At 47.8% G+C, this 27,462-nt stretch overlaps 1 protein-coding gene across 2 annotated transcripts in view; it reads left to right on the forward strand.

Moving 5' to 3' along the window:
* Positions 1–27,031, forward strand: part of B4GALT7 (beta-1,4-galactosyltransferase 7) — a 103,890-nt gene extending 76,859 nt beyond the window's left edge. For both annotated transcript variants that reach the window (XM_086931810.1, XM_086931811.1), the window contains exons 4-6: positions 4,968–5,051; positions 5,669–5,773; positions 26,365–27,031. In XM_086931810.1, the coding sequence (XP_086787936.1) occupies positions 4,968–5,051; positions 5,669–5,773; positions 26,365–26,520 (345 nt within the window). In that variant the 3' untranslated portion in view covers positions 26,521–27,031. The remainder of the gene's footprint in view (positions 1–4,967; positions 5,052–5,668; positions 5,774–26,364) is intronic.
* Positions 27,032–27,462: the final 431 nt, after the last annotated feature.

Below are 27,462 nucleotides of genomic sequence, written 5' to 3' on the forward strand. Positions count from 1 at the left end.
GCGCTGCCCAGCCCTCCCGCATTACCTACGATGCCGCCACCCTCCTAGCCCTTAACCCCGGCCGCGCCCCCAACTGCGTCCAAGCCGCTCCTGGACACACCCATGGACCTTTCTCCTGCTACTCCTGCAAATTCTGCGGCACCGACAAGATCTCCGCTACGACTACACCACAGATCCCCGACCCCAACCACCTACAATGCATCCTTCTCAACACCCGATCGGTGCACAGGCACGCCATTGACCTATGGAACCTACTAGACACCATCTCTCCAGACGTCGCCTTCCTTACGGAGACATGGATGAATGCTTCCTGCGCACCAGACATCACCATTGCCATCCCTGAAGACTATAAGATCACTCGCAAAGACCGTACCAGCCACACAGGAGGAGGAATCGCTATCGTCCATAAGAAATCTATCCGCATCTCAACCAGCTCTGACACCAACCTCGCCAACTCCGAACACCTTCACTTCCAGATCCACATCGACCCCAAAACCACACTCAGAGGCACTCTCCTCTACAGACCACCAGGACCCCGCGCAAAATTCACTGAAGACATCACAGACTTCATCTCTCCACACGCGCTTCCCTCCAAAGACTATATTCTTCTGGGAGACCTCAACTTTCACCTTGAAAAGATAAACGACCACAACACCGCCACCCTAGTGGACAACCTCGCCAACCTCGGACTTAAACAACTAGTCACTTCCCCCACCCACATCGCAGGTCACACACTCGACCCCATCTTCACTTCCAGCAATCATGTCTCCTTCAGCCACACTACGGATCTCCTATGGACCGACCACAGCTGCGTTCACTTCACCTACAACAAGCCGAAACCCATCAACCACTCCCAACCTACCCTGCAAAGAAACTGGAACAAAATCACCACGGACCAAATCTCCGCATCGCTCCTTCGAAACTCCCCAGCCCTCTCTTCTAACGCCAACGAAGCCGCCGCCAACCTCACCCTATGGTTATCCAACACCGCCGACACCTTAGCACCACTGAAAAAACGTCAAAGCAAACCTGGCAACAAGAAGGCCTCATGGTTCAATGATGATCTTAAGAAATCCAAGAAACTCTGCCGCTCCCTTGAAAAGGCCTGGAAAAAAGACCCAACCACCAGCACCAAGGACGCCTTCAAAAGCGCCACCCGCACTCACCACCAACTGATCCGAAAAGCCAAGAAAACAGCATTCAAGGATCGACTTGACAACAACGCCCACAACAGCAAGGAACTTTTCAACATCATCAAGGAATTTTCCAACCCCTCAGCCAACTCCAACGACATCACCCCCTCTCAAACCCTCTGCGACTCCCTAGCCTCTTTCTTCCACAACAAGATTGCAGACATCCACAACAGCTTTGACAACCAACCCGGAAACCAACCCACCCCACCATCTGCTGACCATCTTCCCCCCGTAAACACCCTTAGCGCCTGGAACCCAATCTCCACTGAGGAAACCATCCGCCTGATGAATTCCATCCACTCTGGATCCCCCACAGACCCATGCCCTCACCACATCTTCAACAAAGCAGACTCCGTCATAGCACCGCACCTCCGAGACGTCATCAACTGCTCCTTCAACTCCGCTACCTTCCCAGAAGTCTGGAAACACGCTGAACTCACCGCCCTTCTGAAAAAACCAACAGCGGACCCCACCGAACTCAAAAATTACCGCCCCATCTCGCTTCTTCCATTCCCGGCCAAAGTCATCGAGAAAGCCGTCAACAACCAGCTCGCCGCCTTCCTCGAAGCCAACAAATCCCTCGACCCCTCACAATCTGGCTTCCGAGCAAAACACAGCACTGAGACCGCCCTCATCGCAGCAACAGACGACATTCGAACTCTACTGGACAATGGAGACACAGTCGCCCTCATCCTCCTCGACCTCTCTGCAGCATTCGACACAGTCTGCCACAGCACCCTTTTACAACGCCTCAATAACATCGGAATCCAAGGAAAAGCACTTGAATGGATCACCTCGTTCCTCACCGGAAGAACCCAGAGAGTCCGCCTTCCTCCATTCAAGTCCGAGGCCTCTGAAGTCATCTGCGGCGTACCTCAAGGATCCTCACTCAGTCCCACCCTCTTCAACGTATACATGAGCCCCCTCGCGGCCATCGCCCGCCAACACAACCTCAACATCATCTCTTACGCGGATGACACTCAACTGATCCTTTCTCTCACCAAGGGCCCCAGCACCGCCAAAACTAACCTACACGAAGGAGTGAAAGAAGTCGCAGAATGGATGAAACAAAGCCGTCTGAAACTGAACTCAGACAAAACAGAAGTCCTCATCCTAGGTACATCCCCCTCTGCTTGGGACGACTCCTGGTGGCCGGAAGCCCTCGGAAAAGCACCCATCCCGACAGACCACGCACGGAACCTTGGCGTCATCCTGGATTCTTCACTCTCAATGAACAAACAAGTCAGCGCCGTATCCTCTTCCTGCTTCAACATTCTTCGCATGCTCAGAAAAACATTTCGCTGGATCCCCGCCGAAACAAGGAAAACAGTCACCCACGCTCTGGTCACAAGCCGACTGGACTACGGAAACACCCTCTACGCAGGTACCACCGCTAAACTCCAGAAGAAACTCCAACGAATCCAAAACGCCTCAGCCAGGCTCATATTAGACATCCCACGCAACGAACACATCTCTGGTCACCTTAAAGACCTCCACTGGCTACCCGTCAATAAGAGGATCACTTTCCGACTGCTTACCCACGCACACAAATCACTCTACGACATCGGACCAGATTGCCTCAACTCTCGACTGTCCTTCTACACCCCCTCCCGCCAACTACGTTCTTCCAGCCAAGCCTTCGCCACTGTACCTCGCATCAACAAGACCACCATGGGAGGCAGATCCTTTTCATATCTGGCTGCTAAAACATGGAACTCACTCCCTGCTTACCTTCGCCTCACCCAGAACCACCTAGCGTTCAGAAAGCAGCTTAAAACATGGATATTTGACAAATAATCCTCCTCCCCTTCCTAAGCGCCTTGAAACCCCCTGGGTATGTAGTGCGCTATACAAATTTTATGACTTGACTTGACTTGACTGCAATCCCCACTGGACCTTGCTCTCTGTAGGCAATCTCCTGCCCCTCACAGGGTACTCTGGTCTCAGTTCAGGCAAAGGCTGGTGTTCCTGGCAAGTGTTCTTGATTCTCATGGATGATGTCCCCTCACCCACCTTAGAAGACTGGCAGATCCTCCTCCCACAATCCTTGTCACAACTGGTAGAACATGTGCTGAGCTGCTCCGAGTCGATGTTCAGCTTTAGTTTGAACATTTGGGAGTCTAACCATACTCTTTTTATAATCCATGTTCCAGGCACAAATATGTTTTAGTGTCCCTGTCTTTGAAGTATAGGCTCTTGGGGTTGCCCACTTTGAAGTGCCCAATCCTGTTTTGCTCTTCCTCCAGAATGCAGCCTATCCACGGCAGGAGTGCCTCCAAACCTGATAGCCAAAAAACACAGGTCATAGAAGTGACTAGAGGATCACATCAGTATGTCTTCCTCAGTGATGTGTATCAAAGGGTTACTAAAGCCCCCTCCGCCCTACTCCTTAAGATTTCTTTGTCAGTCCTATCTCCTTCCAGAGATGTGCCCAGGCTCCTTTGACCAGTGGTCTCTATTTAGAATCAAAAAGCTCCCTCTAAAGAGTACAGATGAGCCATGCTCTTTCTTGGTCCACTGTGTGTCCCACCCAGCTCTCCGTAATGCAGCAATCCACCAGTCTTTCTGGGTGGCTTCTTCACTGCCACATGCTCCTCCAGCAAGCCCGGAGACTCCCAAAATTAAATCCAGAGACCTCCATGTATTGCGCCTTTCACACGCACACATACAACTCAGTGTGCACCTGCAACCACACGCTTTGACTCCAGGGTCAGCAAGAAGTCATCTGCTTAGAGGAAGAGTTTGAACTCTCAAGAACCAAAATGAATACCCATTACCCCCTCAGATTTCCATATACAAAGTGCAAGAGGCTCTACAAAAAGGGCCAAACAGGAGATGGGATAAATGGCATCTCTGTTGAGTACCCCATTTGAAGGGGCATTTTTGACCCTCTTGAAAAGGCTCCAATAGGTCCTAACCGATTCAGGGAGATTGAGCCATTAAGCGTCACTCTGCTAATGGGAACCAGGTAGCTAGAAAAAAATCCTATTTAGAAAGTGGGGGCCAATTCCCATGCGTTGACGAACCAGACACAAAAATGGCCAGTCAACACTGTTGAAGGCTTTTTCTGTATCCAGGGACAGAAAGATCAACAGAATGTTCTTAAGTGTAGCTTTTTTTACCAGGTGGACGAAGGCCCTTTCATGTCAAGTGTTAGCACCCCTGTACAAACCCACTCTGGTCCGAGCTGACCAGAGAGGGTCCGGTCCCTCCTTTTAGCAGGAGGCTAAGATTTTAGTGTACAATTTTGCATAGATATTTAAGAGCGTAATAGGGGTGTAGGAAGTGCACTTACTTGTGTCTTTGCACAGTTTGAGGAGGACTGAGATTATAGTTTCTCCCCTTGTAGGAGTTGTGCACCCTACCTCTGCGCAGTGGTTAAAGAAAGCGGCCAATTTAGGTGTTAATTTATTCAAAAAGTTTGTAAAATTGAGCTGTGAACCCATCCGGTCCCGGGTCTTTAGTGAGCTCCAGCACCTTTATTGCCGCTTTCACCTGCTCTTGCTCTGTGGGGCAATCCAAAGAATCCTTCTGCAATCCTGTAGGTCATTAATAAATGCTGACTGTGAAGATCCTGGGTATGGCTCCTCAGACTAAAAGGCAGAGTAAAAGTGGCAACAGTCCAGAAGTCAAGCGTGTGTCATGTTTACGCTGTGTGCGTATATCTACGAGCCCTGTCTTCATCACAGTGTAACAGAATGTGCATCTAAAACTTTACATTACTTTTACTTTGTGCCTTCTCACCCCTTCCCCTTCTCTCTTTGACAACTACAGTGTAATGGAATGTCGAACAGGTTTTGGGGCTGGGGGCGCGAGGACGACGAGTTCTATCGCAGGATTAAAGCTGCCGGTCTGCAGGTAATGCTGTGGGAAATTATTTAGCTTTTTGTAGTCAAAGCTGCTGGATGAGGAGAGACCCTATCGTGTAAAGGGGTGGGTTGGCATATTGTGTTATTAGGCCAGGAGTCATGGTGGAGACAGAGGTGAGGTATTTGGAGAAGGGGTTGCTGGTAAAGAGATGGTACGGATTCTGCACTGGCACGCTTTGCTAAGAGAGTAGAAAGCATGGAGACTGTGCAGGACTTTTGGAGTGTAGGCAAAGTGAGTGGTTGTCTTCTCTGCTGTAGCAATCGAAGGTGGTCCTGTGGCAAAAATAGCAAGTGCAGGACATCGACTACCACATTTTTTCAAGTCAACATCATGCACTCAACACTGTGGTAGAATACCATAGAGGGGTGTTTGAGTGAAGGCCCTCCAGCTGGACGGGCGGGTTTGGTACAAAGTGAGGACCGGAGCTTGCAACTACGTGGGTGAGGGGCATAATCGTGCTGGTGTAAGAATGGGCTTATACAGTTTAGGAGGTGTGTACTCGTGAAGGACGAGAACCTGTCGGTGTGGACTGTACCATGAGGGGGTGTATGTGTGGTGGTTGCAATGTGATCTTTGTGTCCCATACCTATGCTTGTTTTCTGCAGCTTCTCCGACCCTCTGGAATCACCACAGGATACGAGACGTTTCGCCATATCCACGACCCAGCTTGGAGGAAACGAGATCAGAAAAGGATTGCAGCTCAAAAGCAGGTCAGACCCCATCAGCACCGGCCAACACACTGCAGTATCCCATGACATGCCTTATACTGTACATGCCAACTCAGGCGCATAGACACAATATTTTTTCACTCAATGCTATGTTCCCTTTAACTCTGCTTGAAAGCAATGGTAACTTGGACCCTCGTGGTCATGCTGCAGTCAAAGACCTCAAGATTGCACTCTTGAACCATTGGGGTCGATTCATACCGTTTATCAGTATCAGCCCCATGCCCCAGTCTCAAAATATGGTAATGTGGGCCCACATGTATGACGTGCTAACGGGGAGGGAGGATTGCAGTGTGTGCCGTGAGACATGATCACTCCCCTGTGCATACCGTTACTTGTAATCGCAACTTTTCATCGTCCCTCTCCAACACACAGAGCACAAGTTGCCATTAAGACAAGCATATGCACCGGTACTGCTACCTGTGGATTTGTCCTTTTTTTATTTTTGGAACACTCCCTGCTCTCGCTGCTTATAGGTTAGCCGTGAATACTCTCTTCAGACCCTGACCCACTAAATAATCTCTGCTTCCCGTGCTCCTGGCTCTATAACCTGCACCTGCCTGTGCTCTGCTCCCTGTACTTGCCTGTGCTCTGCTCTGCTCCCTGCACCATCCTGTTCTCTGCTACCTGCAGCTGCCTGTGTCCTGCTCTCTGCAGCTGCACCTGCTTGTGCTCTGCTCTCTGTAGCTGGACCTGCCTGTGCTCTGCTCCCTGCAGCAGCACCTGCCTGTGCTCTTCTCCCTGAATCTGCACCTGCCTGTGCTCTGTTCCATGATCTGCACCTGCCTGTGCTCTGCTCCATGAAATGCACCTGCCTAGCTCTGATCCCTGCAGCTGCACCTGCCTGTGCTCTGCAACTCCCTGTGCTGTTCTCCCTGCAGCGGCACCTGCATATGCTCTGCTTTCTGCAGATGCACCTTCCTCTGCTTGTGCTCCCTGCTGTGCTCTGCTCCCTGCAGCTGCACTTTCATGTCTTGTGGTCTCTGCGGCCTGTGATCTGCTCAATAAACGTCTGCCTGTGCTCTGCTCCCGGCAGCTGCATCTGCCTGGCATCTGCCCTCTGCAGCTGCACCAACCTGTGCTGTGCTCCCTACAGCCCCACCAGCCTGTGCTGTGCTCCCTGCAGCTGCACCTGCCTGTGCTGTGCTCTCTGCAGCCTGTGATCTGCTTAATAAACCTCTGCCTGTGCTCTGCTCGAATCACCTGCCTGTGCTGTGCTCTCTGCAGCCTGTGCTCTGCCCCCTGCAGCTGCACCTGCATGTGCTCTGCTCTCTGCAGATGCACCTACCTTTGCTCTGCTCCCTGCCTGTGCTCTGCTCCCTCCACCTGCCTGTGCTCTGCTCCCTGCACAAGCCTGTTTTCTACTTCCTGCAGCTGCCTGTGCTCTGCTGCCTGCAGATGCACCTGCCTGTGTTCTGCTCCCTGAAGCTGCACCTGCCTGTGTTCTGCTCCCTGAAGCTGCACCTGCCTGTGTTCTGCTCCCTGCAGCTGCACCTGCCTGTGTTCTGCTCCCTGCAGCTGCACCTGCCTGTGCTCTGCTCCCTGTAGCTGCACCTCCCTGTTCTCTGTAGCTGCCTGTACTCTGCTTCCTGCAGCTGCACCTGCCTGTGCTCCGCTCTCTGCAGCTGCCTGTGCTCCACTCTCTGCAGCTGCACCAGCTTGTGCTCTCTGCTGTCACACTTGCCTGTGCTCTGCTCCCTGCACTGCACCCGCCTGTGCTCTGCTCCCTGCACTGCACCCGCCTGTGCTCTGCTCCCTGCACTGCACCCGCCTGTGCTCTGCTCCCTGCAGCTGCCTGTGCTCTGCTCCCTGCAGCTGCTGTGCTGTGCTCCCTGCAGTTGCCTGTGCTCTGCTCCCTGCAGCTGCCTGTGCTCTGCTCCCTGCAGCTGCCTGTGCTCTGCTCCCTGCAGCTGCCTGTGCTCTGCTCCCTGCAGCTGCCTGTGCTCTGCTCCCTGCACCTGCCCGTGCTCTGCTCCCTGCACCTGCCTGTGCTCTGCTCCCCGCAGCTGCACCTGCCTGTCCTCTTCTCTCTGAATCTACACCAGCCTGTGCTGTGCTCCCTGCAGCTACACCTGCCTGTGCTCTGCTCCCTGCAGCTGCACCTGCCTGTGCTGTGATCTCTGCAGCCTGTGATCTGCTCAATAAACCTCTGCCTGTGCTCTGCCCCTTGAAGCTGCACCTGCCTGTGCCATGCAGGTCCACCAGCCTGTGCTGTGCTCCCTGCAACTGCACCTGCCTGTACTGTGCTCCCTGCAGCCTGTGATCTGCTTAATAAACCTCTGCATGTGCTCTGCTCCCTGCACCTGCCTGTGGTGTGCTCTCTGCAGCCTGTGCTCTGCTCCCTGCAGCTGCACCTGCCTGTGCTCTGCTCCCTGCCTGTGCTCTGCTCCCTGTCGCTACACCTGCATGTGCTGAGCTCGCTGCTCAATTAACCACTGCCTGTGCTATGATCCCTGTAGCTGTAGCTGCCTGTGCTGTGTTCCCTGCAGCTGCACCTGCCTATGCTGTGCACTCTGCAGCCTGTGATCTGCTTAATCCACCACTGCCTGTGCTGCTCCCTGCAGCTGTACCAGCCTGTGCTGTGCTCCCTGCAGCTGCACCAGCCTGTGCTGTGCTCCCTGCAGCTTCACCTGCCTGTGCTGTGCTCCCTGCAGCTTCACCTGCCTGTGCTGTGCTCCCTGCAGCTGCACCTGCCTGTGCTGTGCTCCCTTCAGCTGCACCAGCTTGTGCTGTGCTCCCTGCAGCTGCACCTGCCTGTGCTGTCTGCTCAATAAACCTCTCTCTGCCTGTGCTCTGCTCTCTGCAGCTGCACCTTCCTCTGATTGTGCTCCTGGCTGTGCTCCCTGCCTGTGCTCTGCTCTTTGCAGATGCATCTTCCTCTGTCTGTGCTCTCCTACCTGCAGCTGCACCCTCCTGTGCTGTGCTATCTGCAGTCTGTGATCTGCTCAATAAACCTCTGCCTGTGCTTTGCCCCCTGCAGCTGCACCTGCCTGTGCTCTGCAGCTCCACCAGCCTGTGCTGTGTTCACTGAGCTGCACTTGCCTGTGCTGTGCTCTATGCAGCCTGTGATCTGCTTAATACACCTCTGCTTGTGCTCTGCTCCCTGCCCCTGCCTGTGCTCTCTGCAGCCTGTGCTCTGCTTCCTGCAGCTGCACCTTCCTGTGCTCTGCTTCCTGCAGCTGCACCTGCCCATGCTCTGCTCCCTGCAGCTGCACCTGCCCGTGCTCTGCTCCCTGTCGCGGCACCTGCCTGTGCTGTGCTCTCTGCAGCCTGTGATCTGCTCAATAAACCACTGCCTTTGTTCTGCTCCTTGTAGCTGTAGCTGCATGTACTGTGCTCCCTGCAGGTGCACCTGCCCATGCTGTGCGCTCTCCAGTCTGTGATCTTCTTAATAAACCCCTGCCCGTGCTCTGCTCCCTGCTGCTGCACCTGCATGTGCTGTGCTCACTGCAGCCTGTGATCTGCTCAATAAACCTCTGCCTGTGCTCAGCTCCCTGCAGCTGCACCTTCCTTTGCTCTGCCCTCTGCAGCTGCACCAGCCTGTGCTCTGCTCTGCTCCCTACAGCTCCTACAGCCTGTGCTCTGTTCCCTGCAGCTGCACCTGCCTTTGCTGAGCTCTCTGCAGCCTGTAATCTGCCTGATAAACCTCTGCCTGTGCTCTGCTCCCTGCACCTGCCTGTGCTGTGCTCTCTGCAGCCTGTGCTCTGCTCCCTGCCGCTGCACCTGCCTGTACTCTGCTCCCTGCCGCTGCACCTGCATATGCTGTGCTCTCTGCAGCCTGTGATCTGCTCAATAAAACACTGCATGTGTTCTGCTCCCTGTAGCTACAGCTGCCTGTGCTGTGCTCCCAGCACCTGCCAATGCTGTGCACTCTGCAGCCTGTGATCTGCTTAATAAACCCCTGCCTGTGCTCTGCTCCCTGCCTGCCCTCTGCTCTCCATTCTAAAATAATGCAGTAACCCTATTAATGTCTGCAGACCTGGGTATCAAGTAGTACAGAAAACAGTTGGTCCTGGACTTCTTATAAAGCAACAAAGTCTAGGATTAATCGCGATTTGAGTCCAAATTTATGCATGTATATACTGAGCAAAAAGTATTAAATACAGACAAAAACCTTTTAGTGTGCACCAGGCATAATAAACAACATTGGCACCGATGTACTTTCTAAGAACATTTCTGTTTTCATTCACAGATGCATTTCCAAACTGGTAGATACACTACCATATTCAGTAATAGTTAGGAGGTTGCTCCAAAGGAAGGGGCGTGCAAAAAAGTTGTGCTCATGCGTGCAATAGATAAAGTGAAAAAAGGAGAAGGAATCAGAGTGAAGGTAATTCAAAATACAAAACAATTACAATCATTCCAAAAGATACATAATAACAAAACCAGTTAGACATGGCCTGTACACCATTGCTCAAATTTTATAAGAATTTTTTAGTGATTTTCAATGGCAGAGATATCATCTGTAGGTGTGGGCGAGATAATGATGGCACGTGGTACAGGCCCACTTTGAGACGTGTCGACGTTTTGACCCGACTTAGAAACATAGAGGGTAACTACGTCCTCAGTTGTCGGGTCTTCCCCAAAGGTGCCCTTTGACGAATAGTCGCCCGTGGATGGGATGTCTGCACTTCCGTTGCAGTCTATAACCAATATTCAAAGGTTCCAAAATGCGGGCATCTCAAAGCCCACTCATGATAATTCCATGTTTGGTGAATTAATATATGCGATCGGTGAATGAATCGCCGTCTGAACAAATAACTCGCCCGGGCATAAGTAGACACCTCACTTGTCAGTTCAAGTATTGTGCTCTGCTCCCTGCAGCTGCACCAGCCTGTGCTGTGCTCCCTGCAGCTGGACCTGTCTGTGCTCTGCTCTCTGCAGCCTGTGACATGCTTAATAAACCCCTGCCCGTGCTATGCTCCCTGCAGCTGCACCTGCCTGGCTCCCTGCAGCGCAGCCTGTGATCCACTCAGTGAACCACTGCCTGTGCTTTACTCCATGTTACCTCTGCCCTTGGACTGCTGCCTGTACCTCAGCTCCATCCACATGTCTTTGCTCCTCTCTACATACCGGTTTCTCTGCTTCACCAGATCGGTCTGATCTACTCCGATGCCTCTGCCTTGCTTACCTTGCAGCTCATCTGGCTCTGCGCTGCCCCCCCTTTTTAGGTCTCGGCTGGCGATAGCAGCGCATGCATTCGAGAGCTTCTTGAAATCAATACGGTTGAAGAAGGAGACTTGATGCCCCGCCCCCTCTTCCCATTGGCTCACGTCATAGCTTAGGCTAAACGCTGGCATTCTATTGTTAAGGAGACTTTTTAGTCCCTCCTTGTTACTGCCCTGTCCACTTTTGGCCCCGCCCACCAAGACTGGATCTTTCACATGCAGCGTAATGCTGCCGTACGCACTCTTTTCCACCACCATTGACGCCCGGCTCGTAAAAGGCCACGGTGCCTGGTGTGCTCTTCTACTGGCACCACGTCACTGGCTCTTGCTTGGGCCGCGGAGGCTGTCCCTTTAGTGCCTCTTTCTGCTCGGTCCGCCTGCTAGGCCCAAAATTTACCAAAATTAATTCAAACGCAGCCAGCTTTCTCCCTACACACCGCCGCCCCCACCTTGGCTCTCTCGGACTCTTGCTTGGGCCGCGGCGGCCGTCCCTTTAGCGCCTCTGCCTGCTCGGTCCGCCTGCTAGGCCCAGGATTTAACAAAATAAATGTAAACGCAGCCTGCTTGCTCCCTACACACAGCCGCGCCCGCCTTGGCTCTTGCGACTAGGCCTGGCATGGAGGGTCCGCCAGGCACAGGTGGGTCCCGTGCCACCTGCATCCCACGTGCAGCCTAGGCCGGGGAGGAGGTGGCAGGCGTGAAGAGGAGGAGAGCTCCTGGGAGAAAGAGCCACCATTCCCCAGAGAGAGAGGCGCCGGCTCGAGCTGCCTCCGCTCGCGGAAGAGCCGAACCGCCCGCATTTCCAGAAGGGGAAGAAGGTATTGGTCGCCGCAGCTCCACAGTGCACCGACACGCACCCCGTACACTCCAGGCGCTTCTAGTTTCATTCATTTGAACACACTGTTATTTTCACCCCGATATTGCTGACCTTGCATCTATTGTTGGGGAAGGGCACCACTGATCAAACAGACATGATTCTTTACGGTTTGATATACATTTATTTGTATATCTTTATAAATCCTTTATTTACCCCTAAAACCTGAAAAGGACCGGCTTTTTCATGAAGTGGTGGTAAAGGCGTTGACAAAAAATGTCAAGTCTTCACAAGCAACTCCGATTAGAGGCGAGGCCTAGATTCTTCAGTGCCCAGGGTATTGGCATTATATTGCTCGTCGTACGCTGGGTTCTGAAGCACTGTGGTCATCAGCCCCCCTTTGAAAGCCTGCACGTGGCGGCGACTGTGCCCCTATTTAGAACCTGCTCCGAGAATAGGTCAGATTTGATGTGTTGCTTTTCCAGTCGTGCTTTTGCTTAGATTGTCATTTATGTATTGCCTATCATGATTTGGTTTGATTGGACTGCCTCATCTTTATTATATAGGGTCATTATAGTGCCCAATGGGCATAAGGTATATTAGTGACATATTGCATGCCGTGCACTTCTATTGACTGCATGGTTTTGACTGCTGTGTATCCAGTTTATTATCGCGATACCTTGCGCAATGAGACCAGTCAAGTGGCACTTTTATCATCTGTCTTTGACACTTTGTTGTGCAGTGGTTCGTTGGTGCTGTAGTGCCCCCCCTCCCCCCCGAAATGCTTCAATGTCCTGTCACTAACCGCTTTTCAGATTAAACTGTGCTGTGTGCCAGTTCATTGACATAGTGATTATCACTGGCGAGTTCAATGGCAGTGTGCCGTTCACTGTTGCTTATAGATCAGCGGCATTCATTGCCCACGTTTGTTTGTTTCCCTGTGTTGTTTATTCACAGTACGTTTGGCTTGGCAACTGAGTTTTAACAGTTTTGTACCAATTTCAGTGCTCTGTATGGCATCACTAATGCCGTATGTTAGATGGTGCTTTCAGTATGTGTCCCCCGCTGTACACCTGCTTTAGTAGGGGTGAAAGTATCGCTTTCTTTCATTGAATTTCTTGTCCACAGTGCCCTCTGAACTGTTGCATTTCCAAACATGTTAGGCACCAGTTTGATGGCTGTGTACCTGCAGCCATTTTCTTATTCCACTGGTCCTCTCTTGCCCATTGTGCACATTTTCAATATCACTGTGAGATTTGCTTGCCAAACATTCCGTTTGATGGCACAGCGTGCATGCTGTGGATCGGGTTCAATGACACTGAGCGCCCGCCATACTCTAGATGTGAATGAGTTCTAGGCTTCTCAATACACTCCCGGTCCATGATGCCATGTATCCTGCAGTGTACCTGGCTCAACGGCATGAATACTGCGCATAGGGTGCCACAATCAGTGGCTTTTTTGCCTCACATTCCCATTATTATTGAGCGTGCAAGAAGTAAGAGGTAAATAGTTTAAACCACTTGCTGTTGCTCTGGGTAGCATTCCAACCCATCGTCCCGCCCCCTTCACTCTTGACAGACACCCAACTTATGCAAATGAAGTCTCAATCTGGTTCATATGACAATCCTTGCAGCGAGGCCCCCTTGAGGAGGAAATGCAAGCAACCCCAGACCTGTTTAGCCTTGGATGACCTCATCAATGAGGTATACCTTGTATCCTACTGGCACCGTGACTGTGGGACCCACAGCTGGGTATACCCTTGTCCACTTGAGGCTTAAATCAGACACGCAAACGGTGATTGTAGGAATGCTTGCCAAATAGTGTAAAACACCAACAGTTGCTGGAGTAGCATTCTAACTCATCATTTTCCCCACACACTGTCACTCTAGACCAAAGCTCTTCAAACGATTTGCTTTGAGCCCCCCCAAGCGAAATATTTTCTTGTCGAGCTCCCTTCAAAACTTTATGGCAAGATTTGAGGGAGTGAAAGGGGATGGGCTGGACGGAGGGGGCAGAGCTGTTAAGGTCATTTTCTGGGGTACTTATTCTTTAGGTCATAATCCACCCTAAATGTGAGACTGTGGCGGGCTGGAAGGACTCGAAGGTACACGGAAAGAAGGTAAAGGACGTTTTATTGATTTTAACAGTCTCCTTCGGCGTACAGCGCTTCTATAATAGGGGAGTGGTGTTTCAGTGTCCTTCTTCTCTGGGCAAAGTCATTCCTTCCATGTTCTAGGCCTTGTCTCCTCTCCAGGGTGCTTGTGGGGATTAGACGCTGGTCCAGTCATTGATATAAGCAAGAAAAGAAAACAGACTGACTTCAGTCGGGTGCCCAATATATATATAGTGTCAGGGAAAGGGTGTGAGGCGTCACTCGTGTGCATAAGCGATTAGAGCAAAAAGAAAGCGATAACCTAGTGTTGAGGGTGCTCAGGGAGGGGAGTGACAGGACCGTTCGAGTGGCGGTTTAAAACCCTTCCTACCCGCCCAGCCCGAGATACGCGAACATACCTGTGAAAGCCACGCTTCCCCTGAAGCGTGGCTGGGCTATGCGCCTTGACGTTGGCCTCCTGGCTCCGCTACTCGTTGCGTCGTCTCTATACTTCTCCGAACCTTCTTGCTACGTTTTCCTCCGCCTTCTTTCCTCCGCTCAAGCCTTCGCCTCCTCCGGGTGAATCACACACAGATGTCACTTCTCTTTTGGTATTTACCCCGTCATCGTCCTCCGTGTCACTCCCGGGGGCGGGGCTTTGCTCAAACTCGGCCCAGTTAAAGAAACAGTGTTCGCCTACGGAGTCGGGTACAAATAACGCTGGGTCCGAGCTCTTCCAGTTTTCTGCTTGCTGTGTAAAAAGATTGGAGAAGGTACTGTTCGTATATTTAATGGCTGTACACAGGTTAGGCTCGGTTCTGTCCTGCGTCACCTCGTCACACACCACCCCCTCTGGATTCTCCCGATCAGGGAGAGGAAACCGTGAAAGAAAATCAGCACTACCGTTATCGGTCCCCTTTCGATGGCAGACTTTCAAGGAGAGCGGTTGGAGTGTCAAAAACCATCTCCGAACACAGGGATTTTGGGATAGGTTACGGCTCATCCACTGGAGTGGACCATGATCGGTGTACAGGGTGAATGGGTGACCTTCGAGATAATATCTTAACTTATCTACGGCCCACTTAATTGCGAGACGCTCTTTCTCTATGGTCGGGTACTTCATCTCCCTGGGGAAGAGTCTCCTGCTGATGTAGAGTATAGGGTGTTCTACTCCGCCCGTGGATACTTGAGACAACACAGCCCCCACCCCTTAGTCTGATGCGTCTGTGTGGAGGATAAAATGTTTTGTGAAATCTGGGGAGGACAACACTGGACAGGTGGTAATGACTCTCTTTAGGGAGTTGAAGGCTCTCCACATGTCGGGGTAGGACTCTGATAAGCTAGTGGTTTGTAGTCTTTCTTTAGTGTTTCTGTGAGTAAAGCTGCAATCTCGGAAAAGGAGGGGATGAAGCGGCGATAGTATCCGATTAACCCAACAAAGGCTCTCATCTCTTTTTTACTCTTGGGGAAAGGGGTATCAGCTATTGCCCTAATCTTCTCTATCTGGGGTTCTATCATTCCATGTCCCAGAACATAACCCAAGTATTTTACTTTCTGGAACCCTATACGAGATTTTTTTGAGTTTACGTGTAGGCCAGCTTCCTTAAGACTCCCAAGAATGGTTTGCAGGTGTTCTAAGTGGCTTTCCCAAGAGGGACTGAATATTATAATGTTGTCCAGGTAGGCGGAGCTGAATGTTTGGTGTTCTCTCAGTATTTCGTTCATCAGGCGTTAGTATGTAGCGGGGGCTCCGTGCAGCCCAAAGGGGAGAACATTGAATTCGTATAAGCCGTCGGGAGTTACAAAGGCCGTCTTTTTTCGGTCCCCTTCTCTTAGGGGCACCTGCCAATACCCCTTGGTCAGGTCCAACGTACTGATGTATTGCGCCTCTCCTAGTTTTTTCATTAGTTCATCGATGCGTGGGATTGGGTAAGCATCGAAGGAGGAAACAGAATTTAGTGCTTGAAAGTCCATACAAAATCTCCTACTCCCATCGGGTTTGGGCACCATTACAATCGGTGAGGACCATTAGCTCCGGGAGGGCCGGATTACGCCTAGTTTTAGCATTTCCTGGACCTCTTTCTGTATCGCTGATCTCTTAGCGGCGGGGATCCGGTAGGGACGTTGCTTGACTACAGTTCCGGCTGGTGTTTCGATTCTATGCTCTGTCATCGTGGTCTTCCCAGGCAGGTCCGAAAACAGCGACGCGAAAGGCTCCAGGATGTTGTGTAGGCTCTCTTGCTCTGTTCGTCTAAGGTCTTCATTAACCACCAATTCTTCTAACGTTGAGGTAGATGAGGCCCTTGTGGGTAAGGTGAGGTGGTTGGCCTTTGGGGAGGTCCGATCCACTTCTTTAAAGCATTGATGTGGTAGGCCTGTGTCTTTCGAGGGGATATCTGTATCCTATTGGTCGTTTTCCCAATAGCATTGATCACTTTATAAGGTCCCATCCATTCTGCTTGAAATATTTTTGTGGAAGAGGGCAATAAGACCAGAGCCTAATCGTTCACTTCGAGATCTCTCCATTTCTTCCCTTTATCATAGCACACCTTTTGTCTTTTCTGGCTTGTCTCTAGGTTGGAATAGGCCAATTCTCTTATTTTTTCTATGTTGTTAAGGGACTGGCTATACTCCAGGATGCTTCCCTCTTCCCCTTGTTTTTCTGCTTCCCAGGCTTCCTTTGTCATTTCGAGGAGTGTTCTGGGCTGGCCTCCATATAACATTTAAAAAGGAAGAACAGCCCAGGCTGCTTTGCGTCTGTCCTCTAATCACGTATAAGGCTAAGGGAAGGATTAGGTTCCATTCCCTCCCATTCACAGAAAGCATTTTTTTAGGGTAGTCTTGAGTGTTCCATTGTAGCTCTCCACTAGTCCGTCGGTCTGTGGGTGGTATACCGAAGTCTTGATCTGATGGAGGTCCAAGAGTCTGCACACCTCCCGCATTAACCGAGACATAAATGGTGTGCCTTGATCCGTTAGGATCTCCTTTGGGAAGCCTACGCGTAAAAACAGTTCAATAACCTTCTCTGCTATAACCTTGGAGGTTGGGGTTTTCAGTGGAAAGGCCTCTGGGAATCTAGTGCAAACACAACAGGTGATGGACTGAATGTGGATCAATGTCACACACTCACCCCAGTCCAAAGATCTGGGCCAAATCCATCGTTTTTTTGCACTCCACACCACCTTGGGTTAGACAATGGCGATATGCAAATCAGCTCTGGTCCAGTCGTTGATATAAGCAAGAAAAGACTGACTTCAGTCGGGTGCCCAATATATATATAGTGTCAGGGAAAGGGTGTGAGGGGTCACTTGTGTGCATAAACGATTAGAGCAAAAAGAAAGCATAACGTAGTGTCGAGGGTGCTCAGGGAGGGGAGTGACAGGACCGTTCGAGTGGTTCTTCAGGGCGGTTTAAAACCCTTCCTACCCGCCCAGCCCGAGATATGCGAACGTACCTGTGAAAGCCACGCTACCCAAGAAGCGTGGCTGGGCGATGCCCTTGGCCTCCTGGCTCCGCTACTCGTTGGGTCATCTCCGCTCTTGATACTTCTCCGAACCTTCTCGCTACGTTTTCCTCCGCCTTCTCTCCCCCGCTCACGCCTTCGCATCCTCCGGGTGTATCACACACCAATGTGACTTCTCTCCCGGAATTCACCCCGTCATTGTCCTCCGTGTCATGCCCGGGGCTTTGCTCAAACTCGGCCCAGTTAAAGAAACAGTGTTCGCCTACAGGGTCGGGTACAAACAACGCTGTGCCCGAACGCTTCCAGTTTTCCGGTTGCTGTGTAAAAAGAGGGGAGAAGGTACTTGTTCGTATGTTTAACGGCTGTACACAGGTTAGGCTCGGTTCTGTTCTGCGTCACCTCGTCACAGACTTCTAAAAGTACAAGTACACCAAACAAAAATTGACTAAAAAACAGTATTCACCATAATTGGGGTGTTGTGAGCCACTCACATTTTTTTTTTTAACATATAGCGCGAACTTGACCCGAGGGAATCGGGTGTCCAAGCTATTTACATGAGCACCAGTCGCGTTACATGAAGACACATTCCTTTACGTTAGGCACAGGGAGATTACGCGATTTGACCAGAATCACAGGATGTTGCGCGTACTTGCTGAAACTCGAACCCGGTCTCGCCTTTCATGAAGTTAACGCCATTTGCTTTGCTATACAATACCATTAGCAAAGCAAATGGCTTTAACTGAATCAAAGGCGAGACCTATTGCATTTTCAATGCTTGTGTTTCCTACCTGTGCTCTGACTGCTTCTGCCTGTACTCTGCCCCCCCCTGTTGCTTTCAGTCCTCTCGTGCACCTCACCCCACCCTGTCTGTGCATTGTTACTCTATATCTATGTTCTTGATCTCCTGCCTATGCTGTCCCCCGGGACCTTTGCTTTTGTGCAGCACCATGTACTTCTGCCTGCTTGTGATTGTTACTGCTGTACTTCTTCCTGTGCTCTGCTCCCCCTACATGACTACTCCATGCTTGCCTCGTTACTCCTTACTTATGTCTGTAGTCTCCCCTTATGTCACAATCTTCCCTTTGCTGTTCCCTATACATAAAACACTGCCAGTGTTTTGCTCCCTAGTGTGCTCTCGTCTCATGTACATCTGCCTCTTCTGTTTCCCTCCCTATCTCGGCTCTTATCCCCCATCCCAATCGGTGGCTAAGCTCCCCCACACCTCCCTCTCAGGGCTCCCTGCCTGTACTTTTGCATCCGGTGTGATCTTTGCACCTCAACGTGTATACTGCGCCCTCTTGATGTGCTTAATTTGAGCTCTGTGTCTGTTCTCTTGTCTTTTCTGCCGGTCTTCTAGTCGTACCAGCGATGCACATTTTTCAGTATTTCTCTTATGCAATTTTACATTTTTGCACATTTGTACCACATTGTGGTTGGATCTGGATCAGTCTTTGAAGGACTCGAGGACCCGGTGAACGGAGCAGAGTGTTTTCTAACAGATACCGATGAAAGCGATAGGAAACCACAAAACCACTTTGCTCCGATGTTCTGTTTCTTCGTTGTTTCCCATAGCTGTCAGTTTGGCATTCATTATTATTATTTTTTTTTTACCATTGCACCATAGAAACCTATGAACTAATTTTATTTGTGCACACTTCTTGTCGACTGTTAGGGGTGGGCAAGCCCTGTCGAGGTTCTGCTGTCTGCCCGATGGCTACCAATATTCCATATTTAGATCTTAAAGCGAGGGATAACCTAGAAACACCCAGCCAAGGCCCAAAGAGCTCCGAATGCAAGTCCCCGGTTGACCACCGCTCTTGGAAGGTGAGACCTTTTCCCGACAATTGTAGTCCAGCAAAGTCATTTCTGAAACTTGGGTGTTGAGGAGCATTTGCACTTTTGAATGAACATGTGCTTTATCCTTCAACTCCAGTTGAAACCTAGCCTGTTTAAAAATGCATTGTGTCCTTTTTCGCCCCTTAACTGCTGGTCAATTCCAGTATGGAACGGATTTGGATGTCGAGTGAGGCACTGTATTTTCCACTCGGCAGAAACTGCACTCAAGACAGGATAACATTTCAATGTCTGCTTAATGTGCATCCTTCTGTGCTGGCTGCCTGTTTGAGGACTTCAGCGCTGGCTGTTGTGCCTGCAAAAAAGGCTAAAATCACGCAAATGTATGCAGTATGTATGTAGCAAAATAACTTACTTGCCTCTAAAACTAGTTTTGCACGCATCATAGATTCTAGCACAACAGACTGTTGCTCCCCAAAATACAATCTTAAGGCGGCACTGACGTCCGTGTGTTTAGAGGTAATTTATGATAATATATGCAGATTATTACTTTTCAAAAGAAAGGCCCATCATGAAAAAAAACATGCATACGCGCACACAGGTGCACAGACACACCCGTTTCTCTGTATGCACACCGCTTCCTGTTCAGAGATCAGTAGCACCAGGTAACAGTCATATAAGATCCCATCATCCCACCAAAAAATGAGGAATCTCTCGTATTGTAAAAGTACTACATTTATTCTGTTAAAATCCATACTATAACCAGTCCGTGCGTTTCTTCAACCGTGCCAACACCGCAAACCAGCAGCCTCGCTTATTGCACAGTCCTTTCTTTATTACTATGCCACTTATAGAATGTTAACCTTACATTGCATTGGAAATTCATGAGAACTATTTTGTTTTTCATGACTGCGTCCCATTATCAATTCTTCCTCCAGTATAGCACTCCCATTAATTCTCTAAAATTGTCCCTGTGAACTATTGTTCTTATTTTACCTATACAATACATTATAAAAATACTGACAAATAAGTACTTTTATTGTGGAATACCTATATTTTTAGTACTTCTGTAATATATCAGGGATAATACCACCTTCTTCATTTCTTGCTGTACCTGGAGCCACCTGACGAATGACTGGGAGATATGGGAGGCAGAATGTTTAGCTTACGTTGAGGTTCCAGACAGGGATGATTGTGGCCCAGAAAGTAAACTAGCCCTCTTGAAAAATATCTTGGGTGGTTTTGGTTTGAAGGAATATAAGAACGTTCGGTGTACGGTATGGAAAAAACTAACATTGTGATGGAAAAGTTAAAATTCTACTTTAGAAAACAAGTAGGGGATAAGTCCATAGAGAATATGTATCTGCCTTGAGATCATTAACTGTAACATGTGATTTTGAACACATTACCTATTAACAAGTTCTGAGGAATCGCATTTTAATGAGAACCAATAACAAGGAGAAGGTCTTTACAAAAAGCCAGGTCTGCTTTTTAACCTTATTCTTATTCCATCCCAGGGTATTCCCCAACCTTAACGGGCTCCTCCTTTGATTACATTAGCACGTTCAATGACGTACTCCTGAAAATCATTAAATACTGGTATCTGTGCGCCTTCCTTTCTTTAGTTCCAGACCTGTTGGAACCAGCCATGTAATTTTGTCTTACTTGTGTATTAGCCAATTAACTTCCTTTAGACTTTTCAAAAAGTAAATGCCTTCGGATGAAAACTCATTGTTCTTGCACGCTGATATGCAACCAAACGTTGTGATTGTCTCCGCAACCATGAAATCTTATACCACGGGCCCTACTTCCACAGTGTCTTCAGATAAAGACCGCAAACCTCTCCAATCAGTAGGCAGGGAGATGTGTGGGACCTCTGCACTGCGATGATACTGCCATTGCAACTGCCCTACTGGGGAGATGCAGGGTCTGCTTTCTTTAGAGGGTTGAGACCACCACACCCAGTGGCCCCAGCACTAGCTTCAGCCACATCGGCAGCGGTATCACTAGTGCAAATCTTCAAAACAAGGAGGTGTCTGTAAACTAGCTGTGACCACAGGAAAACCTCCTGTATTGCAGGGACTTTTTCTTCTTCCCTTGCCTCGTTGAGTCACCCCAGTTAGGGGAAGCTTCACATAGCACCTGGTTGAGTGGAAAAATATAACATGAGACAGATGAGTGCTGAACATTGTGGCAAACCGCTACTGCTGATGTTCAAGTTCCTTCCACCTAACATCCCTCTGTGAAAATCCTCCCAACACCATTGGAGCAACTCCATCAAGAAGCAAACTCCTTAATGGAAAAGCAAGCAGTGGAGTATGTCCCTCTTCAACAAAATGGAAAGGGAATGTATTTCAGTTACACTCTTGCTCAATAAAGTGACCCAAGCAAGAGTTCAAACCCATTCTTGATTTTAAGAAGGAAAACAAATGGTGTTAAGCCAGCATCCTGAATGTTTTATCTTTGTCCAAGTTTTCCCCCAATTAAATCAAGGAAATCTGATGTGCATGGTAGACCTATAGGGTGCATATTTCTACATTCTGACTTCAGTAAAATATTGGACGTTCCTAAGGTTCAAGATTATGAATGATTGCTGTTGGAAATGATCACCGTGGTAGGAAGTCCTACCATTCAGCTTGGAGTTGATTCTGAGAACACTTCCTACATATTTAGCATTTGTAGTAGCACAACTGAGAAAGCAGAACCTATTCATCATCTATCCCTTTCTGAATGACTGGCTGATCAGAGCCTCAACATATTAAGAAATATTACTTTTATCATCATAAAACTCTCTCCCTTTCTGCACAGTCTAATGTTTCACTTGAACCATGTAAAGTCTCCCTCAACACCAGGTCAAACCATTCACTACTTGGGCGTGGTTCTGGATACATAGGTTGCAACAGTATATCCTTCAAAGGCGAGACCATTCTCTATCCGACTGCAATATTTCAATCTACTTTATAACAGAAAATCCTTCCACATGCATGCTTCTCTGCTGGGATCAATGATGTTCTCAATTTTCCTAATACCTCATGCTCGCCTTCAAATAAGACCTCTTCAGCAATGTCTATTGGAGCAGTCCATGTTCCAGCACCTGGGAAGACAAGCTTCCTTATTCTAGACTGTAATTCAATCATTCCACTTGTGGAGCCAATTACTGAATCTTCTGAGAGGAGTGCCCTTTCATGAAGAGATCTTGACTCAGACAAATGTGACAGATGCTTCTCTTTAATAAATCGGCTGCTCACATGGATCACATTTAGGTGCAGGAGACTTGGTCCAAGAAAGGGGTGACTTACCAGATCAATCTTCTCGGTTTGAGAGCAGTACCCATATTGCTCTGAAGTCCTTTCTTCCATCTGGAATTTCTTGGTTGCTCAAACTGACAATACTACAACAATGTACTATTTTAAACTAGCAAGGGGATAATTAAAGACCCCTGTCTCTGGAAGCCCAATAAATATGGAAATGACTCATACCAGGAAGCCTACAGATTGCTGCTGTACATCTACAGGTGTTCACATGCAGAAGTAGAATCACTCAGCAAAACTTTCCAAGTAAATCACAAGTTGGTCCTGCAGAACAAAGTCCTGGATAGACATTTTGTACGAGTGGGTGTATTCTCAGATAGATTTCTTCACAGATGCTGGAAGACTTCCCCTCCAGGTATTACTAAGGAGGAATGCCCTTATGATATACTGCACAGAGATGTTTTCTACAAATTTCCTGTAATGTCTTTGATTCATCAGTAATAACGTATAAAACTGGAAAGCCAGGCTCGATCTCAAAGCTCCTGATTGGCCACACCAGTGGTGCACCAACCTTCTACATCTGTTGGAGAGGCCACACAGGAGACTGGCAGTGTTCCTTCCCTTAAATAAGCAGTTTCACTTTTACAGCCCTCTGAGTTTCCAGCCTAACTTTCTACATTGTTTTGCTATCATTTCTTTCTTTAAAAAAAAGGTTTATTAAGTGTTTTCTCATCCTTTTTTTCCTAATTTGTTTTTATAGAAAAATTAAATCCGACCAACAACATTTTCTTTTGAAAAGCATTATTATTTACTTAGACGCACGCACATATGTATATGTGTGTTTACAAAAAAATACATATATATTTCTCAACTGTAATGTTTTAATTGACAATTATACCTAGGCTGTTCGGTTTTAGGTTTAAACCTATAATAACTGATAAAACCCCACTGGAAGGGAAAAAGCACTCACCATTGTAAACATATAAACACTGAGAAAACGCCTGCACAACCACAAACTAAATGCCATTCAAAGAAAGGAAAAGGAGAGTGAAAAAGTAATTGTTATTTCTTTCTTTAGGGGGGCAATAAAATGTAAGCTAGCAGTAAGAAAGACTGGGCTAACATTATTCTGCTTGAGTTTTGTTGTTCAGGGATGTCACAAAATTATTGTTTCTTTTTTCAGTTTTGTGGTCTTTGGTCTAAAGATACATGGTTTAGAAGCAGGTTTTTATTTATTTTATAAACTGTAGAGAATCAGGAAATATCAAAATCATATTCGATTTTTTGGATACGTTTGAGACTTTCACTGATAGGAAAAATGTAGGTTTCATAAGAATCTTTCCTAATATTGACTGTCACATTTACCCACGAGAATGGGTAAAAACCCTTGAACATCAGTCCCCTTTTCTAGTGAATCAGTATTGATAGTAGGTGAATTGCCAAACACCCCAGGCTTTAAACATTCAATGCAAGGTATAGTGACAGGTATATGTGAAAAGAGTGCAGTCACAAAGCATCTGGGATACTGGTGAAAACATGACACCAGACTTTTGGAAAACATGGAACTCCTAGGAATGCTGCTGCTAAAAGTTCTTACTGAGTTCAACAAGATTGGAGAGATACTGTTTGTATTTGCAGTGATTCAGCTACGTATATGAAAAAGTTGTGTGATGACCTGTCAAAATCAATACCTGAGCAGAAATGCTTCCCTGTAAGAGATCCTTGCCACTGTTAAGATGATCTGCTGAAATTATCTTTACGATCTTCAGAGTTAATGAAGAACGCTATTGACGTTTTAGGCCATTCTGATGCACTGTTTTGTTATGCGTGGAAACTAAAATGCAAATATTTCTCATTTTGTGCTTTGTGTGGCATCAAAGAAAGAGTCATCCCTTTGAAAAAAAATACATTCTACTGCTTGTAGTGGACATAATAAAAAACGAGTCTGGAAACACCCTAGTCTACCAAGTGTTCGGCATAATTGGTCTAGATGTGAAATGTCTCCTTGAGATTAGGCTGGGCAACACTTTTAGTGACTTTAGCACTGCAACATGTTCCATGTTAGAGTGCTTGCCACTTGGTAAGCAAAGAAATGTCGAGGAGCAATTCAGGAACTTTTATTTTACAATGTATGAGAAATAGCTCTTCACCAACCATGGCATTTGAAGTCAATGAAGGCTTACTGTGGTACTCTGCACAAGTTATAGATCCCTGCCGTAAAGGGCAATTTTCTCCAGAGTTTCAAAAGTGCTGCCTCATTTTTGACCGCTTCAATAACTCTGAGGGCATATGCGCCCAGTTCGCCTCATACGTTGCAGAACTTGTCGCAAAAAATCACAATCTTCAGGTGCACCAGTATTGGCATGGAAAGCTATGTCAGAGGCCAGAGTTAGCAAATTGTGTACTGGCTATTTTGGCGTTGCCTGTCTCAAGTGCCAATGTTGAGAGGGCCTTTTCACAGATAAGTTTACATGGTAAGGAAGGAAAGAGCGAGCGTGCATGACCAAAGATTCACTGAAGAAGTATTGTATGGTGTACTACGATATCTTTGATTTGTAAAAATTTATTTGGACCTCATATACACTGTCCGTATACTGTCTATATACTATGCACTATCAGTGCAGAAAGCAAGCAAGAACAAAAGCAAAAGGTTCCATAGACACATAAAAAACTCTTTCTGTAGTTTTTAATGGCTGTTTTTAAAGATATTAAAATCACTTAAAAACACAGAAAACCCCCCACCAGAATTTACCAAAAATTGAAACTGAAAACAGGAAAGCATAATTATACCGAACTATAATTTTACTTTAACCGTCACTGAAAAAACAAACAAAGGTTAAAGTAAGGTTATAGTTAGGCATAATTGTCAATTAAAATGTTACATATTAAACTCGAAAAACACAACGACCATGGGGACAGGATACCCCTCCTACCCCTTATATATTTTTTTATCTCAGGACAAGGGGTCCGAGTCCATGAGTCGTAAAATGGGGGACGCAACATTTATTTTAAAGATGTGGCCAGCCAATCACAGTCCTCGGTTCTGCCGGACCATTGGCACCGCTTAACCAGCCAATCAATATGCCTCATCTGCAGTTTAGTAACTCTGTACTCTCTCTGTAGTACTGCACTGCAAGATATCTATAAATTTTGAAGCTGCATTTTTCTGATTTCAGATTAATGGATTTATGGGAAATCACAAAAGGCAACTTTTCAGGGGTAAAGATCCAGCTTTCTGCCAAATTTGGTGCAATTCCGTTCAGCCGTTTTGTCTGTATCATTGTCTAAATTTTCGATGACATACTGAATGGGGAAAACATGTCCCCCCCCCCCCCCCCCCCTTTTTTTCCTCCAACCACGCTTGACACGTCACCCTGCAACTTTTTAGGAAGGCATTTAGATAACCTGGCTGAGATTTGTTTGAGATACATTTTGTGAAGATTTATCTAATGCCGCCAAAGTTATGGGCAAACAAAAAAATGTATTTCCTGTGAAAACATGGTCCTAACTATAACTAGCCAGTGGCTTCTGCCACAGGGTGATATATAACCATTTTTCCTTATCGTGGACAATGGAAGATAACTTCAGACGCACATGCTGAAGGCAGAAGATACTTTGTAAACTTTCTCAATAATTCGACTTGAATCACAAGGTGGCAGGAGTGTGCAAACCATGTGAATCCATTAAAGATTCCATAATGTTTTTTAATTGTATTGTAGCCTTTATTTTAAATTGTGGCTTCCAATTGTATTTTCGGATCAGTAGCATGCTACATTGTGGGTAACTGCATGGTTGGTTGAGTGTTTTATTTCTTGTGATCCTATCTGAGGAAATTTGTGGTGTCCTAAATGAGGCACCAGATAGGTGCTCTTATCTTGGGGCACAATGCCTTGTAGTGTGATAGAGGAGGATAGGCATGAAAAACATATTTGTAATTATCTGATAGTTATAATGTACACTGCAGGTTCATTCACCCTTTCTCTTCTTTCCTCAGGAGCAGTTCAAGGTAGATCGGGAAGGCGGTCTCAACAGCGTGCAGTACACTGTGGCCTCTCGCAACGAGATGACCATTCAGGGAGCTCCATGCACAGTGCTCAACGTCTTGCTCGATTGTGACGTGAACCAAACACCATGGTGCTCTTTTGGCTGAATTCAGAGATGGATTTTTTTTGTGGACATTAAGAAGGCAGGCTTCCTGCTGTGATGAGGGAGTACTTTGCGGAAGTCATGACCTTGTGGGGTTACAAGACGTCTTCTGATATTGGAGTTGCCTCTGTAACACAGCATGCAAGCGCCAAAGAATCTTGGTACCAGACTGTGTAAGAGTACAGAAGAACTTCCATACAGCTGGCATGGTATGGAAAGCATGTGTGTGGCAGTCCAAGAGCCAGTAATGGCCTTTTACACCTAGCTATGAATCTGTTCTCTATGGTGTTAAAGGTGTGACGACTCAAAGTCCTGCCTGGTACTGTAAAGTGAAGGACACTTGAACGATGTGAAATTGTGGGCGTTCCTGCAACTTCCCTTTTGTGGACAGTGAAGGCACTGTATCTGCCGTGCACAAGATGGAGTCCTAGCTAGAATTAAAGACAATTGTGAAAATATATGATGAACTGTAAATTTATTGTTGCTATATACTTAAACCTTGGCTCCCACAGTGATCTGTGCATCTTCTTATTTTCCCTCAAAAATGAGAACTTCGCCACTGCAATGCAAGAAGCTACCCCCAGCAGCTACTCAAAAGCATTCACTAGCCTATACATATTTTGCCTAAATTCCTTAGACAACACATTTTAATAGTTCATTAAGAACTATGACACTTCTGCATTTAAATAAAATTAATGTATTCCTTTGTTGTACTTCATAAAAGTGCACAGCTCCTCTTAAATTCACCCTCGATGACAAACTCCGCAGACCAACCCGTAATCTTTAATGCCTTGCTCACACCAGTTTCAGAAAGCACCACTAGAAACATTTGCTTACCTCTACGAGCAGGCTCATCTAGCCATCTTGGAATTCTGGCATTTCCGTGTTAGGCTACACGCTAGAGGGCTAGTTCCAGAGCTTTATGGGCAGGCATAATCCAACTCTG

The sequence above is a fragment of the Lissotriton vulgaris genome, chromosome 7 (assembly GCF_964263255.1).
Source record: "Lissotriton vulgaris chromosome 7, aLisVul1.2, whole genome shotgun sequence".
NCBI lineage: Eukaryota > Metazoa > Chordata > Amphibia > Caudata > Salamandridae > Lissotriton > Lissotriton vulgaris.